We start from the raw sequence: 15,593 nt of genomic DNA, 5'->3' as shown, positions 1-15,593 counted from the left end.
CTGTAGCATATGCCACCAACAATACAATTTTATTTTTTATTTATTAATTTTATTACTTAATTAATATAAACGAATGAAAACTAGACACTTCTTTAGGTTTCTTTTCTCGCCTCTTCGCTGACGCTTTTTTCCGCGCCGTCGATTTTAGCCGCAATTTCCGCGTACTTCTGAGTCCTGTACGCCTTTTTAGCTTCATCTAACAGTACATTATGTATTAAACTCCTATTGTGGTACATATCCGGCATTAAAGGGGGATACGGGTTGCCTTTGAGCTCCAAAACTGCCTTTTTCCGAACTTCGGGGTACAAACTAGGCGCGTTGAACATTTTGGTGTAGGAAGTATTGAAATCTGCGAATCTTGGAACGAGCACTTTGAATAATTTGTGAACTAGCTGCTTCTCAACCAGCCAGTAATCTGCCATCTCCATGGTCTCCTTGTGGCAGTCTCCATATCGTATCGCGTCTGAAATCAACTACAAAGGGTTGTTAAAACGGCAATGAGAGCATAACAAACTTACTCTTTCGGCGTACATGCGAGACTCATCAGCTCGGGGGTAATTTAGCTCAATTCGCTCGTGTTTTATCAAGGCGGTGACAGTTTTTCTTAGTTTATTCAAGCGTTCTTCGGGGCCCCCAGGCGATCTGAATTTGCGTAAACGAGGGTTCACTTTTACTCGAAGCTTTGAGATGAGCTTTGAAACGTCGGCTTGGTTCATTTTGTGAGGAAAATTGGGTGAAAATCGGCGAATTTGATTACTTGACTTTTCCAACCATAACCCCACTTTTAATGACAGCACGCGACAATTCGGTTTCCACTAGACTTGTGTTTTTTTTTTTAAAGGATTTATTACGTTTATAAAACAATTACAATCTTTTTGTGTGGAATTATGCGGATCTCCAACCCGAAATTAGCTGCCGCCGCAACTTATTTTTCACAAATCTCAGTTCCGGCCGACCCGCCAAATTCAAACTTTCCAAAGGATCAATAAGATGATCGTACAATTCTTTCGCATAAACTGTGGACCAATCAGTCAAAAACGAGCTGTGGTTAAATTTGATCCACTCTGTGTATCTGTACCTATCGGTTCGTAGCGAATATCCCATCACTGTTATGTTTTGCAATCTGGGACTATCGCTGTTTGGATTTTCGCTGGGGAAAGTCCCTGGCCTTGGATACTGCGAAAAAACTCCGGTTTTTCCTTCAAACTGTCGATTTCGCCTCTTTGCTACCATCGCCGGTACCAGACTACGACCCTCAGTGCATAGTTTTGAATTCGTACCATTTTCAGTGCAAGTCTGCAAAGCGGGGGCTACTTGCGTTAGGTCCACCAAAGTGGGGAACAAATCCACAAGTTCAACTAATTCGTCGAGAATAATCTCAGTTTTGCTTAGTCTAGGGACGTGGATCATCAGTGGAACTCGCGTGGCGACATCAAAGTTGCTGAATTTACCAAATTCTCCGTGTTCTCCTCTTGACCACCCTACAAAGAACTGTTAGAATGACCCTTTGAGGGCTTAAAATTACCATGGTCCCCTACGAGAACAACAACAGTGTTGTTGAGATCAATTTCCTCAAGTAGCTGGCCAATTAGATCGTCGATGTAGCTCGTCGCAGCGTTGTAACTTTGAATTATCGCCCTAGTAACATTTTCCGGAATTCCACCGAAAGGAAAAGTTAGATTTAGCTTCGCGATGTCGTCCCGTTTTCGGATATCTATGAAGGGATTCCACGCCACCGCCGGCATGAGCGGCGGTTTGGTCAAGTACCTCGGCAGCACCACCTCCTCCAAAGGGTGGTAATCTAAAAATTAAATTACTCAAAGAACACCCCTATGGAAACTCACTTAAATACTCCACCGGAAACTTCAACGGAACGTGAGGCTTATGAAACCCCACCGCCAAAAAAAACGGTTTTCCCCCCGTAATCTCCCCTTGGTGTTCAATAAACTCAGAGGCCGCCACCAGAGACTCAAGATCCGGCAAAGTCCCTCCAGGTTGAGCGTCCGGAATAACCGGACAAATTAAATTCCGGGCAAGTTCTCCATCGGAGTTCATACAAACTTTGGCTTCTTTGTACGCTTCGGTTTTGGGGTGGAACGGTTGACCACTCCAACTGTACTTCGCGTCGTCCGTAAAGTTGGAGGAGATGCCAGGATGGAACACTTTACCAATAGATTGGGTGTAATAACCGTTTTCTTTGAACAGTTGAGGGAGAGTGGTGAAGTTTCCCACTGCGTCCCGCCAGTAACTGTAGAAGTCGTAGAGGTGGAGCGAGTCGGGGCGGCGACTTGTGAGGAAGGAGTTGCGGCTGGGGGCGCAAAGAGCTTGCTAAAATGAAAGAGAAACGTCTGTTGAATCTTTATTATCAATTACAGCGTTCTGTTGGTCAAGTTTCTATGTCGAAGTTGGTCGAAGGAGTAGGATGAGGCACTGGAGGAACAGGCATGAGTATAGGCATCGGTACCGCCAGCTCAGGAGTGACCTTCGTTAAATTCCGATAGTGAACAAAGACACAATACTGGAAGAACCAATACAAGATAAAAACAAACGGATAAAACCAAAAATAATGAAATCTAAACGAGCGCTCCTTCTGCTTATTGAACACCGCACTAAACGGTCCTGGATGATCCTGATGTTTCTCGTTTTGAGACTTCATGTAGATCCCCGTCTGGATCACAAAACCCTTCGCTACGATCAGAATCACACTAGTCACCGCCAGATAAACAAAAAACCCCAATTTGTAGTCCTAAAACAACAGATTTAACTCTTTTTCTAACCCTCCTTCTTACGCAACTCTCTTCACGCTGAACACCAAAAGAAACCCTTTGAACACCGACACTATCGCTGCGACTACCAGGAAGTAATAATACGCTCGAAAATCGTAGAAGAACAAGTCGGTTTTGCGTCCGGCCGCCAAGTCCCACAGACTTCGCAACATTGAAATTGCGTGGATGAGACACAAAGTACCTAAAACCTTAGTTTTGCGTATAAAAAGGGTCTCTAGGTGGAACTTACGATTTCGTTGATCGCCAAGTAATTGACGAGGGTTCTAACGGCGCGATCGCTGAAAAATCCGCGCATTTTGCTTGTTGACGAAGAATGGTCGATTCATAGAAGAGGTTTGATTGTGAGCGAAACGATAAGAGTTGACACGACACGAAAGTTCAACTTGATATAGTGTGTTTATTCATAATAAGAGTACAATTTAGATCTAAGTATTGACTATGGGCTTCTCTTCTGGTGGTACTAGCAGCTGTCGCTCCTTCAGTCTGATTATCTTATAGTTAAGGTAAACAAAGTAGTGGACAATCAAGTTCATTAGAAACATCAGAGGACTGTAAATGTAGAAAACGAAGACGTAAGTGTGCTTCAAATAGAATTTGTACTCTGCAAAGTCTTTTCCTGTTGGAAATCTGTCCACAGCTGTGTGCATTTGAATGCCGTGATAAACAACGAACGCCAATAAAAGTGCTAGAACTATAGTCGCTAGTACTAAGTACACCAAAATCCCTTTCCAGTACTCCTGAAAATCTGTTTGTTGTAATAAGTGGATAATTAGAGAAGACTTACTTTGTTGATACTAAAAGATAAGAGAAAACTTTTAATAACCATCACAATGCTAAAAACTACAAGTAAATAATTGCTCGCCGTCGTAACATTATTGTCACTTCCGGCTTGAAGATTAAAGATAGCATAGGGTAAGCATAAAATCCCAATTATCTAAAAATATAATAATAGGGGAGTAATAATAGGGGAGTCCCCTCAATCAATAACTTACAAAATCGTTGATTGCTTGATAACCAACCAAAGTTTTACAACAAAACTCTTTAAATGATTCGAGCATCGTCATGATAACACAGGCAATGATGTGCCACGCCAATCTTATATCAACACTTATCTAACTTTGTTTACCAAATAACGTTAACAATATTTATGGAGTTTTTACGCGCTTGTAATTTTTTTGTCCTTCGTCTCCACTTTCTTTTCGCGATTTCGTTGTAATAAAGGAATACGATTTCTTGATACTACTAGTCTTACCACGAAATCTTTGGCCACAATAAGAAGCAGAGTTGAGAGTAAAAAATTTGTGAAAATGTGTTGTTAGAAAAAATCGTTTTTCTCGCGCTTTTTTACATAAGAATAAGTTCCAAAAAAAAATCGAAATTTTGCCGAATAATTCGAAGATCAAAGGTCATCACCTTAGGATGTAAAACCTAATTCGGTCGATATCTAGCTTATTTATGAAGCAATTTAAAAAATAAAATTTATATTTATTATTAATGCAATTTATTTAAAAAAATATTCATTTGAAGTATTAACTTTGAGCCTGTAAATGATGCAACCAGTCATACACGAAACGTGACAGTTCAGAACCAACTAGATTATGCAACCAATAATAACAGCGTTTACAAATTAATCTAAATTTAATAATTAGAAAACTATAAAATCTCGTTCACTGGCCTGGGTTCATAAAAATCACTCTGTGTAAAGTTTGTGATATCGATATGAGAAGTTTGGCCATAGTTTTAGTCATGAATTTTTGCGAAAATTTGAAACTTTCGACTATTGGAAAATCTAAAAACTATTTCTTATGTAAAAAATCGCGAGAAAAACGATGCCGCAAACCGCATTCCAATATCTGGAAGAGTTTCCGAGATATCGAGCATGAATTGTTTCGAACCTTCGAAAATTTGACCCTCTGGCGACAACCCAAAATTTCAAACGGCCATAACTCGGTTATTTATTGACAAATATTAAAAAATTATCATGTTTTTGGATTCGGCGTGAAATTCTGCGTAAAATGAGACCCAAATTTGTTGAGTTTGCTTAATAAATAAACGAGGTATTGGCCAAAAACTGTTTTGAAAACATCATTTTAGGGTGATTTTCAATCAATGTTTTCAAAATGAAAATGACGTTTAATAGCATTGAATTATACATCAGTCGAAAGAGGAGCTTAAAATCTATCTACTGGCCAAATTTGAGATCTATAGGACAAATAGTTTGCGAGTTATGGCCAAAAATAAAAAAAAATGAAAAATTTTCATCGTTTGAGTCGCAATTTTTTTTCGCGAAAAATCGACTATCGAATTTTGGGCTTTTAAGCACTTTTTCTAACGTAAAATGAGCCTAGAAAAACGATGGCGCAAACCGCATCTCAATATCTCTAATAGTTTCCGAGATATTTAACTTTGAAAATTGAGAAAAATGAGAAAAAATGAAAATCAACTATCCGAAACTGTGATCGGCCATAACTCAGTTATTTGTTGTCGGATCTGAATTTAAATCCCAGATTTGGAATCTGCGGAAAATTCTGCGTTCACTGATGTATAATAACTCAAGTTTACTCTAAAAAATAAGCGAGATATCGATATGAGAAATTTGGTATAGTTTTAATCATGAATTTTCGCGAAAATTTGCAAATTTCGACTATTGGCAAATCTAAAAAAGATTTCTTATGTAAAAAATCGCGAGAAAAACGATGCCGCAAACCGCATTCCAATATCTGGAATAGTTTCCGAGATATCGAGCATGAATTGTTTCGAACCTTCGAAAATTTGACCCTCTGGCGACAACCCAAAATTTCAAACGGCCATAACTCGGTTATTTATTGACAAATATTAAAAAATTATCATGTTTTTGGATTCGGCGTGAAATTCTGCGTAAAATGAGACCCAAATTTGTTGAGTTTGCTTAATAAATAAACGAGGTATTGGCCAAAAACTGTTTTGAAAACATCATTTTAGGGTGATTTTCAATCAATGTTTTCAAAATGAAAATGACGTTTAATAGCATTGAATTATACATCAGTCGAAAGAGGAGCTTAAAATCTATCTACTGGCCAAATTTGAGATCTATAGGACAAATAGTTTGCGAGTTATGGCCAAAAATAAAAAAAAATGAAAAATTTTTATCGTTTGAGTCGCAATTTTTTTTCGCGAAAAATCGACTATCGAATTTTGGGCTTTTAAGCACTTTTTCTAACGTAAAATGAGCCGACAAAAACGATGGCGCAAACCGCATCTCAATATCTCTAATAGTTTCCGAGATATTTAACTTTGAAAATTAGGAAAAATGAGAAAAATTGAAAATCAACTATCCGAAACTTTGATCGGCCATAACTCAGTTATTTGTTGTCGGATCTGAATTTAAATCCCAGATTTGGAATCTGCGTAAAATTCTGCGTTCACTGATGTATAACAACTCAAGTTTACTCAAAAAATAAGCGAGATATCGATATGAGAAATTTGGTATAGTTTTAATCATGAATTTTCGCGAAAATTTGCAAATTTCGACTATTGGCAAATCTAAAAAAGATTTCTTATGTAAAAAATCGCGAGAAAAACGATGCCGCAAACCGCATTCCAATATCTAGAATAGTTTCCGAGATATTGAGCATGAATTGTTTCGAACCTTCGAAAATTTGACCCTCTGGCGACAACCCAAAATTTCAAACGGCCATAACTCGGTTATTTATTGACAAATTTTAAAAAATTGTCATATTTTTGGATTCAGCGTGAAATTCTGCATAAAATGAGACCAAAATTTGTTGAGTTTGCTTAATAAATAAATGAGATATTGGAAAAAAACTGTTTTGAAAACATCATTTTAGTGTGATTTTCAATCAATGTTTTCAAAATGAAAATGCCGTTTAATAGCATTGAATTATACATCAGTCGAAAGAGGAGCTTAAAATCTATCTACTGGCCAAATTTGAGATCTACAGGACAAATAGTTTGCGAGTTATGGCCAAAAATTAAAAAAATGAAAAATTTTCATCGTTTGAGTCGCAATTTTTTTTCGCGAAAAATCGACTATCGAATTTTGGGCTTTTAAGCACTTTTTCTAACGTAAAATGAGCCGACAAAAACGATGGCGCAAACCGCATCTCAATATCTCTAATAGTTTCCGAGATATTTAACTTTGAAAATTAGGAAAAATGAGAAAAATTGAAAATCAACTATCCGAAACTTTGATCGGCCATAACTCAGTTATTTGTTGTCGGATCTGAATTTAAATCCCAGATTTGGAATCTGCGTAAAATTCTGCGTTCACTGATGTATAACAACTCAAGTTTACTCAAAAAATAAGCGAGATATCGATATGAGAAATTTGGTATAGTTTTAATCATGAATTTTCGCGAAAATTTGCAAATTTCGACCATTGGCAAATCTAAAAAAGATTTCTTATGTAAAAAATCGCGAGAAAAACGATGCCGCAAACCGCATTCCAATATCTAGAATAGTTTCCGAGATATCGAGCATGAATTGTTTCGAACCTTCGAAAATTTGACCCTCTGGCGACAACCCAAAATTTCAAACGGCCAGAACTCGGTTATTTATTGACAAATTTTAAAAAATTATCATATTTTTGGATTCAGCGTGACATTCTGCGTAAAATGAGACCCAAATTTGTAGAGTTTGCTTAATAAATAAACGAGGTATTGGCCAAAAACTGTCTTGAAAACATCATTTTAGGGTAATTGTCAATCAATGTTTTCAAAATAAAAATGACGTTTAATAGCATTAAATTATACATCAGTCGAAAGAGGAGCTTAAAATCTATTTACTGGCGAAATTTGAGATCAATAGGACAAATAGATTGCGAGTTATGGCCAAAAATGAAAAAAAATGAAAAATTTTCATCGTTTGAGTCGCAATTTTTTTTCGCGAAAAATCGACTATCGAATTTTGGGCTTTTAAGCACTTTTTCTAACGTAAAATGAGCCGAGAAAAACGATGGCGCAAACCGCATCTCAATATCTCTAATAGTTTCCGAGATATTTAACTTTGAAAATTGGGAAAAATGAGAAAAAAAAAAAAGGCGAGATATCGATATGAGAAGTTTGGCCATAGTTTTAGTCATGAATTTTCGCGAAAATTTGCAAATTTCGACTATTGAAAAATCTAAGAACGATTTCTTATGTAAAAAATCGCGAGAAAAACGATGCCGCAAACCGCATTCCAATATCTGAAATAGTTTTCGAGATATCGAGCATGAATTGTTTCGAACTTTCGAAAATTTGACCCTCTGGCGACAACCCAAAATTTCAAACGGCCATAACTCGGTTATTTATTGACAAATTTTAAAAAATTATCATATTTTTGGATTCAGCGTGACATTCTGCGTAAAATGAGACCCAAATTTGTAGAGTTTGCTTAATAAATAAACGAGGTACTGGCCAAAAACTGTCTTGAAAACATCATTTTAGGGTGATTTTCAATCAATGTTTTCAAAATAAAAATGACGTTTAATAGCATTAAATTATACATCAGTCGAAAGAGGAGCTTAAAATCTGTCTACTGGCCAGAGATCTATAGGACAAACAGTTTGTGAGTTATTGCCAAAAATTAAAAAAAATGAAAAATTTTCATCGTTTGAGTCGCAATTTTTTTTCGTGAAAAATCGACAATCGAATTTTGGGCTTTTAAGCACTTTTTCTAACGTAAAATGAGCCTAGAAAAACGATGGCGCAAACCGCATCTCAATATCTCTAATAGTTTCCGAGATATCTAACTTTGAAAATTGGGAAAAATGAGAAAAAAATGAAAATCAACTTTTCAAAACTTTGATCGGTCATAACTCGGTTATCTGTTGTCGGATCTGAATTTAAATCCCAGATTTGAAATCTGCGTAAGATTCTGCGTACCCTGATGTATAATAACTCAAGTTGGAAACCGTTCATAAACGCAACAACACTGGCGAATCACAGAGTGTTAATCACATCACTCTGACGTCACGCTCCAACAGACGTCTCACTTTATGAACAAACCCCTGCATTACTTAATTCGTGCATAAATTCCTGCCAAGTTCCATTTAATGCGCCTTTCGTATTCTTATAACAAAAACAAAAAACGAAAAAAAGTGGGCTGATGGATTTCCAATAATAAATTGGCCCATTTTTCAGCACCTGGCACGTCGCATTTTTAACCGCACCACTAAATTTACCAGTTGGCACCAAATTCCCAATTGTTACCCACTCACGAATAAAAACGACTGTTTTCTGGTTACCTACTTGAGCAAATGCATTGGTGAACACAAAACTGGAAGCTGCCAGTTTGTCGATGTTGGGAGTAACAGCACTGGGGTCCCCATAAACCCCCAAAGCAGGTCTTAAATCGTCGACTACCAATAATAAAACGTTGGGCTTAAGGGCCACACCTTCATGCAACAGCATTAGGAAAAAAAAACAAAACACAGCCATGTCGCGTGAAGAACACAACTAAATTTGCAATATCTAATATTTAAAATAAATATTTACGATATCGATAACTGTTTGTTGTGTATTTGACCCCACCACATCTAAAATTAAATCGACCGCTTGCGCTCAGCCAATGCAATGTCCAATCAGCTGATTTCTGTTATGTTGTGACAGTGACAGTTGTTCGCGTACTGAAAGTTCTTTGTACTGATGCATATTGATTGATTGTGTTGTTGAAACTCTCCAGACGTTGTTAACATCTTTCATGGTGAGTTCCTCCCTTCGAACCTCCCCCAAACCTCCCTAGAAAGCCGAAAAATCTCCCCCAAAAATGACGTCATTCATTGTTTAGATCTCCACTAGGGAAATGACGCAGTTTGGGAATTGAAATGTTGATTCGCATCGAAAACAAGGTAAAATTGCAAGAATCTGGTAGAAAACGCGTTCTATTTATAGAGAATTTTATAAATACGAGCTTTGGGACGTTGTCATGGACAAGGACGAGCATAACCCTTTGTCCTTCATCCCACACCCTACTCTACGTCTTTTTTTTGCAGACACGAAAACGAAACCATGTCTGCTGAATCGCCTCGTCGCTCCAGGTCCCAGACTAGAGGAGGCGGCGGCAGCGCCACTGTTACACCTCAACTAGTCACAGACCCCACGATTTTGGACAGCGTCGCGGGGTTCATCAATGAGGTCGTACCGACTTCCTACAACGTGCCCACGGAGGTCGACGACAAGATACAATGGGCACATTTCGAACAACTCGAGGAGGAGGCTGCCGGGAGCCCCGGGGTCGACGGGGACGGCGGGGCGCCGCCCTCGCTCATCCTAGTGCTGGGCTACACCACCGGCATACAGGCAGGTTTCTCTTACTACAAAACAGCCTCTTTTGGGAGCAATGGTGAGACCATCGCCTGCTTGATAGAAGTATACTAGTCAGGTATCAAGCAGGCGATGGGTAAGACCTCGACTGTCGTTAAGGATAAGCTGACCTTGGTACAACTATTTGTATAAATAAAAATAAATAGCGAAGTAAAGAGTGACAACAGTCCGCAAAAAATGTTAACTTCTTGGAGTTTTTCCAGTTTTTCTATGGTCGAGTGCTGACATCAATAAAAATCTCAATTATCTGTTAATGGACGCTTATTAACGCGATAAACCTTTGTGTCTTTTATTATCGTATCGATCTTATCGCGACGCTTTTGTTTACGTTTCATTGTTTTCCTCTCAGATTTATTATGCATTCCTTTTATTTTTTATTCTACTTTAAGAGGGTTTTTACGACTTCCGCTTTCAGATTTGGGCAGTTTCCGCCACCGGCGAAGCCACAGAGATCTTGTCCTGGCGCCACAGCACTCTCCGCGTCCTCCGCCTCATCCCGACGCCCTTCAAAACCGGCGAAGACAGCGTCGATCTCTTTGCTTCGTCGCGACCACTGATCGCCCTCTGCGATTCCCTTAGCAACTACAGCACTCTAACTTTTCGCTCTTTGAAGTCAGGAGTTGCAGATCCGGTAAGTATTCAAATTGGTAAAACCCACACACTGAGTTTGTTTCCTCCAGGTGAAGCAAATTCAATTCAAGACATCGATTTTGAACGTCCTCGCTAACCGGCACTCGGTGGTGGTAACGTTTCCTGAGAAAATCGCGGTTTTTGATGCTTTCACCTTGGAGAATCGGGTGAGCGTCACGACGTGTTATTTGAGTCCGGGGATTCAACCCAATCCGATCGCGTTGGGGTCCAGGTGGTTGGCGTACGCGGAGAAGAAGTTGATCGCCGGGAATAGGAGTGGTGGTGGGAATGAAGGCGAAGGAGTGCAAGTAAGGGGTTGCAGGGCCAAACCCGAAATTCTAACGAGTTGTTGCAGAGTTACACGGCGACAGTTCTGCACGCGGCCAAGTCGCTAGGGCGAGGAATCAAAGAATTCACGGAAACTGTGGCTGGGAGTTTGACGGGGAATCCTAATTTTAGGCCAGGGTCGTCCACCAGCAGCCCCCAGGCAGGGGGCGCTGCGGACGTCCCTCAGAAAGGGATAGTGACAATTTTAGACGTAGAGGTAAGACACAGCAGCCACCACCATAACACCAATAACTTCTTGTCCCTCCAGAACAAGAGCATAAACCCTAAAGAAAACATGATTCCGCAAGACGCTGTGATAGCCCACTTTGTAGCCCACACAGAGGCCATAGTTTGCTTGTCGTTCGACCCCAGCGGCATGTTGCTTTTGACCAGCGACAAGCGCGGGCACGATTTCCACGTGTTCCGGATACAGCCGCATCCAGGTGGTCCCGCTTTGGCGGCCGTCCACCACTTGTACATCCTCCACCGCGGCGACACCTCCGCTAAAGTTCAAGATATGTGTTTTTCCCCCGACTCTCGTTGGATTACCGTTTCCACCCTCCGAGGCACCAGTCACGTTTTCCCGGTGACGCCCTATGGTGGTAATATCAGCGTGCGCACCCACGCCACGGCGCACGTCGTCAACAAAATGTCTCGATATCAAAGATCTGCGGGTCTCACATCGGAAGGCCGCTCCAGCAGTCCCGTGTCTCTCACCGAAACACCCATCAGTCTGTTTCCATATCGCAATCCGAGATTTCCGCCGTATTCCCAACCGACCGTCGTGCACCCCCTCGCTCAAATCCGACAACCTGTCTACGTGCAGAACCCTGGAGCGGCGACGCAACGTCCTCCAGGTCGCCAGCGGTTGTCGTCGTCGTCCGAAGAGAACATCGCTTTGAGAGTAGTGAGCTGCTTCGCTCCTCCGAGGGCGTGGATGGAGGCTGCGAAAGGGCCCAGAGAGACCACACACAAGCCGCACGTGAAGCCCGTGGAGTCGCTCTTCGTCATGTCGTGTTACGGTACTCTAATTCAATACGACTTGGAGCCGCACCCAGTGGCGTCGGTGCCGAAGGAGCGCGTGTGTAACGACACCGCCATCGAACTGAAAGTGTGTGCCAAGGCGCAATGGTCACTCCATCGCCGCCTCCATACCGCAGACGTCCCTCTGCCCATGTCCGAAGAGAACCTCAATCTTATAGCTCAAAGCGTGCCTCTTTACAAGAAGACGAAACCTGATCACAATGACGACCACTGGTTGTCGCAGGTCGAGATCGTCACGCATTTAGGACCCCATAGGAGGCTCTGGATGGGACCCCAGTTCACTTTCAAGACGTACACCATCACCAACGGGTAAGACGAAAAATCGAGTCTTCAGCAATTGATAAGTTTTTTAACAGGACCGTCTTGGAGACGAAAGCTGTGGATGTGCGCCGCTCCAAGCCCGTCAACATGCCCGTGAGCAAAGCCAACGCTGTGTTGATAGAATCAGGATCCGCAAGTAGCTGCGAGCAGTTGTTTCTAGACACATATCATAAAAATTGCGAGGAGGTTGGCAGCGCTGGAGAAAACAGACTCAAGGAAGACTTGGCCGACGCGATGTTGGAGTCTCCAGGGATCAGAGATTCAGGTACAGTCTTGATGCTGCGAGTGACTAAAACGCTAGTAATGTAATTTGTGTTTTATTTCTTTATTTTCGTCAAAAATTCAACACCCGAAAAACTAGTGCCGTTAGATTAGTTATAGCTGCACCGAGTCAGTTTTTTGGTCGCTCGGTTTTATCTGCACTGTTAATTTTGCGTGTCTTTGATGTTAAATCCGTCCAAAGAAGGCCCAACTGAGGTTGCGCCTTGGTTGGTTCGAATTGGCTTAAAGTGGTTGAATTTTCCTTGACACAAATTACATCACTCTTATAAAACAACGAAACTAACGAGAAACTGGTGATTGGTCTCATTAAATAACAAAGTACAAGAAACAATGCTTTACTCCTTCCGCGGCTTGCCCTCGAGACATCAGAACTAGCCAAAGGCAGGAAAACTGACCACTTTGTGAAACAGTCTTAACATTTTTGCACAGTAACCCTTGCGCATACATTTTGTTTCATTTCCGGTTGAGGTGCATGTGTGCATGCTTTTCTTTTGTTTCTCCATCCCTGTATGAACTCAGTATAACCTGCCATTGGCTTTTTCTGTTCAGGTGGCCATTGCGTGATCGTTTCGATGAAACCGACCGCGACTGTCGCCAAAGTTGTAAATCCGTTAGGCACCGTGGTGACGGTACAGTCAGACGACGACGCCGAAGAAGTCGTCGAAGACGCCGTCATACATGAGAACTGCGACGAGGCTCTCTTCAGACCTGTAGTAGCACCAAAAGCTGTTTTTTATTCAGAGAATAGACCTAAGCCGTGTCCTCCAGAACACATCCTGACCAAGAGTCTGGAAGCGAACACCGAAGTCGCCGTCAAAATCATCAACAAGAAGGAGAAGAACAACAAGTTGGCGTCGAAACATATCATTCGCTCCAGGGAGAGCTCGCCGAAAATCAGAACTAAAGACAACAAGACGGTGAAAACTCACATCGACGTGGTGTTGAGTAAGGTGGAGACCAAAGCGAAGAAGAAAAAGGAGAAAGAAGGTGAGTACGGTGAGAGTAAAACAGTTTTTTCACACGTCCTTGCAGAGTGTCTTCCTGAGAAGTTTTCGTTGGACGTCTTGGATAGTTTCGTCTCTGATTTACCGCCGCTCGAATTCAAAATCGAGGAGCCTCTGAAGAAAAGTCTCGATTCTCCCCTCTTTGACAGCATCCTCAAATTCGAAGACGCTGAAGATTGTAACGAAAAAATGACAAACGTTCTTAACAAAATCGACCCTGAAATCTGTTCTTCCGAAGAAGAGAAACAATTGACCCGGAAAACACGCAAACCCAAAACCAAACTCGGCGTCAAAATAACAAAAGAGAAAGAAAACGCCAGTTTGGTGGAGGAGGCGGCTCTGAATCCCCCCAAACGATCGTGGAACATCGTCGCGGCTTCCAAACCCAAAGAAAAAATCATAGATCTTGATCTTCCGGAGATTGACTGCGTCGAGACGTTCACAGTCCGACTGCCAAAGAAGGAGACACTCGTCGAGAAAAAGGAGAATTTGATCGATATCGACGTCGAGACTGTGAATGCGAAAAACGACGATGACTTGATGAAGTTGGATAAGAGCTCGGATGAGAACGGGAGTTCCCCGGCGGAAACCACGGAAAGCGACGATTCGAGCAAAGTTCAGGTAGTCGTCGAAGAAGAAGAGAATCTCTCGACCACACAAACTTTACAAACGTCAAAGACTTCGAGGAAGAAGCCGAAGAAAAAGCGGAAATAAAACGCGGGAGAATGAAAGAATCTGACGGATTTTTAGTTCGCTTTTTCGAGTATTTTTCACACAAAAAGTCGGCCGGATCACTTGTGTTGAGCCACAAAAAAAAGAAAAAAAGGAAAAAAAGAGATTCGTTTTTTAATCCAATCGGAAGTTTCACGGGTTTTAACCCAATTCTAATTATTCGGATTTGCTAATAGGCTAATCGGGTTTGATGACAATAGACGGCGATTAGCGATAGGATTAAGTCAATTGCGCGGGTCCGTAATCTCTGAAAAGCTCTCGTAACTTTAATTTTTTAATGCTGGGTTAGGATTGCAATTTTATTATAAGTACTATATAAAAAAAAAACGTAAAAGTATTAAATGTGTTCACCTCAATTCGACAAAACTGTAAAATTGTACATAATTTTAATTTTAACTTTGAGTTAAGTCATTGTGAATCTGTATTTCATTACACTAAACCAGAAGGTAGCAAATAAAAAGATCTCATCTAAATCGTTTTTGATTGTAGTTTTTTCGTTTTTCTTTTTAACGTTTTGAGTGGTTGCAGGAGGCGACCAGTCGGAGCTCAACAGCAAAGACATGGAAGATTTGAGTTCGGCCAGCAGCTTCAGTTCAGCAAGTCGAGCATCGCCCACGCCGTCGTACAGTGATAATCTTTTACATTTTCCAGGTGATTCCAGCAGCAGCATGTGAACTTTTTTAGTTAATTGTGAAAACGGAGAAAGTGCCACAGGTTTTTCCGGTGTTTAGTTCATTTTATTACAAGGAATACAGCAATATTTTCGCATTGGGACTGAAGATTGTGATATGAAGAGAATTTTTAGTTTATTTTGCATTTCGGAACGGCACTCTTTCGTTCGTTTTGTAAGAATCTTCCATATTGGTGCCCGTAGAATAGTTACAATAAGATGTTGTTAGCTAGTCTTTTATTTAATTCTAGATAACTCAAGGGAAAAGTGATAGAATAGTTAGACGAAATGTGATGTTTTACAGTGGTAATCAAACAGATGACGTTGAATGTTTAGGAAATTGTTTTGTCGTCAGACTCGTTGCTAAATATTTTTATATACAATTATTACAAAATGTGAGTTTTTCAACTTATTTTGTACGATTCGTTCTTATATTTATACTCCCTAACAATATGATACATTGTAAATAAACGATAACTCCAATCAATTTTTT

The 15,593-nt window shown here is 40.7% G+C and overlaps 5 protein-coding genes across 10 annotated transcripts; 1 reads left to right on the top strand and 4 right to left on the bottom strand.

Annotated features, from left to right (window-relative positions):
* Positions 1-22: 22 nt before the first annotated feature.
* LOC148166581 (large ribosomal subunit protein bL17m-like) lies at positions 23-820 on the bottom strand. Its single transcript, XM_088049188.1, has 2 exons — positions 519-820; positions 23-473 (listed from the first exon to the last, which is right to left on the bottom strand). The coding sequence occupies exons 1-2, from the start codon at positions 714-716 to the stop codon at positions 93-95; spliced, it is 579 nt and encodes a 192-aa protein (XP_087905314.1). The 5' UTR covers positions 717-820; the 3' UTR covers positions 23-92.
* LOC148166578 (iduronate 2-sulfatase-like) lies at positions 805-9,344 on the bottom strand. Its single transcript, XM_088049184.1, has 4 exons — positions 9,017-9,344; positions 1,845-2,328; positions 1,526-1,801; positions 805-1,481 (listed from the first exon to the last, which is right to left on the bottom strand). The coding sequence occupies exons 1-4, from the start codon at positions 9,203-9,205 to the stop codon at positions 886-888; spliced, it is 1,545 nt and encodes a 514-aa protein (XP_087905310.1). The 5' UTR covers positions 9,206-9,344; the 3' UTR covers positions 805-885.
* On the bottom strand, positions 2,347-3,120 carry LOC148166580 (uncharacterized). Of its 2 annotated transcripts, none has more exons than XM_088049186.1 (3): positions 3,016-3,120; positions 2,795-2,974; positions 2,347-2,746 (listed from the first exon to the last, which is right to left on the bottom strand). In XM_088049186.1, the coding sequence occupies exons 1-3, from the start codon at positions 3,079-3,081 to the stop codon at positions 2,387-2,389; spliced, it is 606 nt and encodes a 201-aa protein (XP_087905312.1). In that variant the 5' UTR covers positions 3,082-3,120; the 3' UTR covers positions 2,347-2,386. The 2 variants fall into 2 exon arrangements, with proteins under 2 accessions (XP_087905312.1, XP_087905313.1); XM_088049187.1 differs by having other exon boundaries at positions 2,795-2,967; positions 3,016-3,093.
* On the bottom strand, positions 3,164-4,283 carry LOC148166579 (uncharacterized). The gene is made up of 3 exons (XM_088049189.1): positions 3,779-4,283; positions 3,571-3,720; positions 3,164-3,523 (listed from the first exon to the last, which is right to left on the bottom strand). Exons 1-3 carry the CDS (start codon positions 3,848-3,850, stop codon positions 3,212-3,214), a joined length of 534 nt encoding a protein of 177 aa, XP_087905315.1. The 5' UTR covers positions 3,851-4,283; the 3' UTR covers positions 3,164-3,211.
* Positions 9,345-9,361: 17 nt separating the features above from the next.
* Positions 9,362-15,587, top strand: LOC148166577 (breast carcinoma-amplified sequence 3 homolog). 5 transcript variants are annotated; one of them, XM_088049179.1, is made up of 10 exons: positions 9,364-9,470; positions 9,555-9,615; positions 9,760-10,066; positions 10,506-10,721; positions 10,771-11,028; positions 11,076-11,264; positions 11,316-12,400; positions 12,448-12,677; positions 13,244-13,681; positions 13,727-14,412. In XM_088049179.1, the coding sequence occupies exons 3-10, from the start codon at positions 9,776-9,778 to the stop codon at positions 14,410-14,412; spliced, it is 3,393 nt and encodes a 1,130-aa protein (XP_087905305.1). In that variant the 5' UTR covers positions 9,364-9,470; positions 9,555-9,615; positions 9,760-9,775. The 5 variants fall into 5 exon arrangements, with proteins under 5 accessions (XP_087905308.1, XP_087905307.1, XP_087905306.1 ...); XM_088049182.1 differs by lacking the exon at positions 9,555-9,615 and adding an exon at positions 14,959-15,587 and having other exon boundaries at positions 9,362-9,470; positions 13,244-14,404; XM_088049181.1 differs by lacking the exon at positions 9,555-9,615 and having other exon boundaries at positions 9,363-9,470; positions 13,436-13,681.
* The last annotated feature ends 6 nt before the right edge of the window (positions 15,588-15,593 follow it).

This window comes from Gnatocerus cornutus, unplaced genomic scaffold (assembly GCF_029298725.1).
Source record: "Gnatocerus cornutus isolate USDA-ARS CGAHR unplaced genomic scaffold, icGnaCorn1.1 ctg00000023.1, whole genome shotgun sequence".
Lineage (NCBI taxonomy): Eukaryota > Metazoa > Arthropoda > Insecta > Coleoptera > Tenebrionidae > Gnatocerus > Gnatocerus cornutus.
The sequence above is the reverse complement of the archived record's forward strand: the minus strand, read 5'-3'. Positions and strand labels throughout refer to the sequence as shown.

Bases quoted from the DNA above. Each gene is read 5' to 3' on its own strand.
- LOC148166580 (XM_088049186.1), bottom strand. From the start codon at position 3,081: ATGCGCGGATTTTTCAGCGATCGCGCCGTTAGAACCCTCGTCAATTAC. The intron at 2,975-3,015 runs GTAAGTTCCACC...CGCAAAACTAAG, and splicing joins ACTTGGCGATCAACGAAATC to GTTTTAGGTACTTTGTGTCT. The intron at 2,747-2,794 runs GTTGCGTAAGAA...CTGTTGTTTTAG, and splicing joins TGGTGTTCAGCGTGAAGAGA to GACTACAAATTGGGGTTTTT.
- LOC148166581 (XM_088049188.1), bottom strand. From the start codon at position 716: ATGAACCAAGCCGACGTTTCAAAGCTCATCTCAAAGCTTCGAGTAAAA. The intron at 474-518 runs GTAAGTTTGTTA...AACCCTTTGTAG, and splicing joins CTCGCATGTACGCCGAAAGA to TTGATTTCAGACGCGATACG.
- LOC148166578 (XM_088049184.1), bottom strand. From the start codon at position 9,205: ATGGCTGTGTTTTGTTTTTTTTTCCTAATGCTGTTGCATGAAGGTGTG. The intron at 2,329-9,016 runs GTAGGTAACCAG...CTTTCATTTTAG, and splicing joins TCACCAATGCATTTGCTCAA to CAAGCTCTTTGCGCCCCCAG. The intron at 1,482-1,525 runs GTAATTTTAAGC...AGTTCTTTGTAG, and splicing joins TGTTCTCGTAGGGGACCATG to GGTGGTCAAGAGGAGAACAC.
- LOC148166577 (XM_088049182.1), top strand. From the start codon at position 9,776: ATGTCTGCTGAATCGCCTCGTCGCTCCAGGTCCCAGACTAGAGGAGGC. The intron at 10,067-10,505 runs GCAGGTTTCTCT...TTCCGCTTTCAG, and splicing joins GCTACACCACCGGCATACAG to ATTTGGGCAGTTTCCGCCAC. The intron at 10,722-10,770 runs GTAAGTATTCAA...TGTTTCCTCCAG, and splicing joins AGTCAGGAGTTGCAGATCCG to GTGAAGCAAATTCAATTCAA.
- LOC148166579 (XM_088049189.1), bottom strand. From the start codon at position 3,850: ATGACGATGCTCGAATCATTTAAAGAGTTTTGTTGTAAAACTTTGGTT. The intron at 3,721-3,778 runs GTAAGTTATTGA...TTATATTTTTAG, and splicing joins ATCAAGCAATCAACGATTTT to ATAATTGGGATTTTATGCTT. The intron at 3,524-3,570 runs GTAAGTCTTCTC...ACAGATTTTCAG, and splicing joins TATCTTTTAGTATCAACAAA to GAGTACTGGAAAGGGATTTT.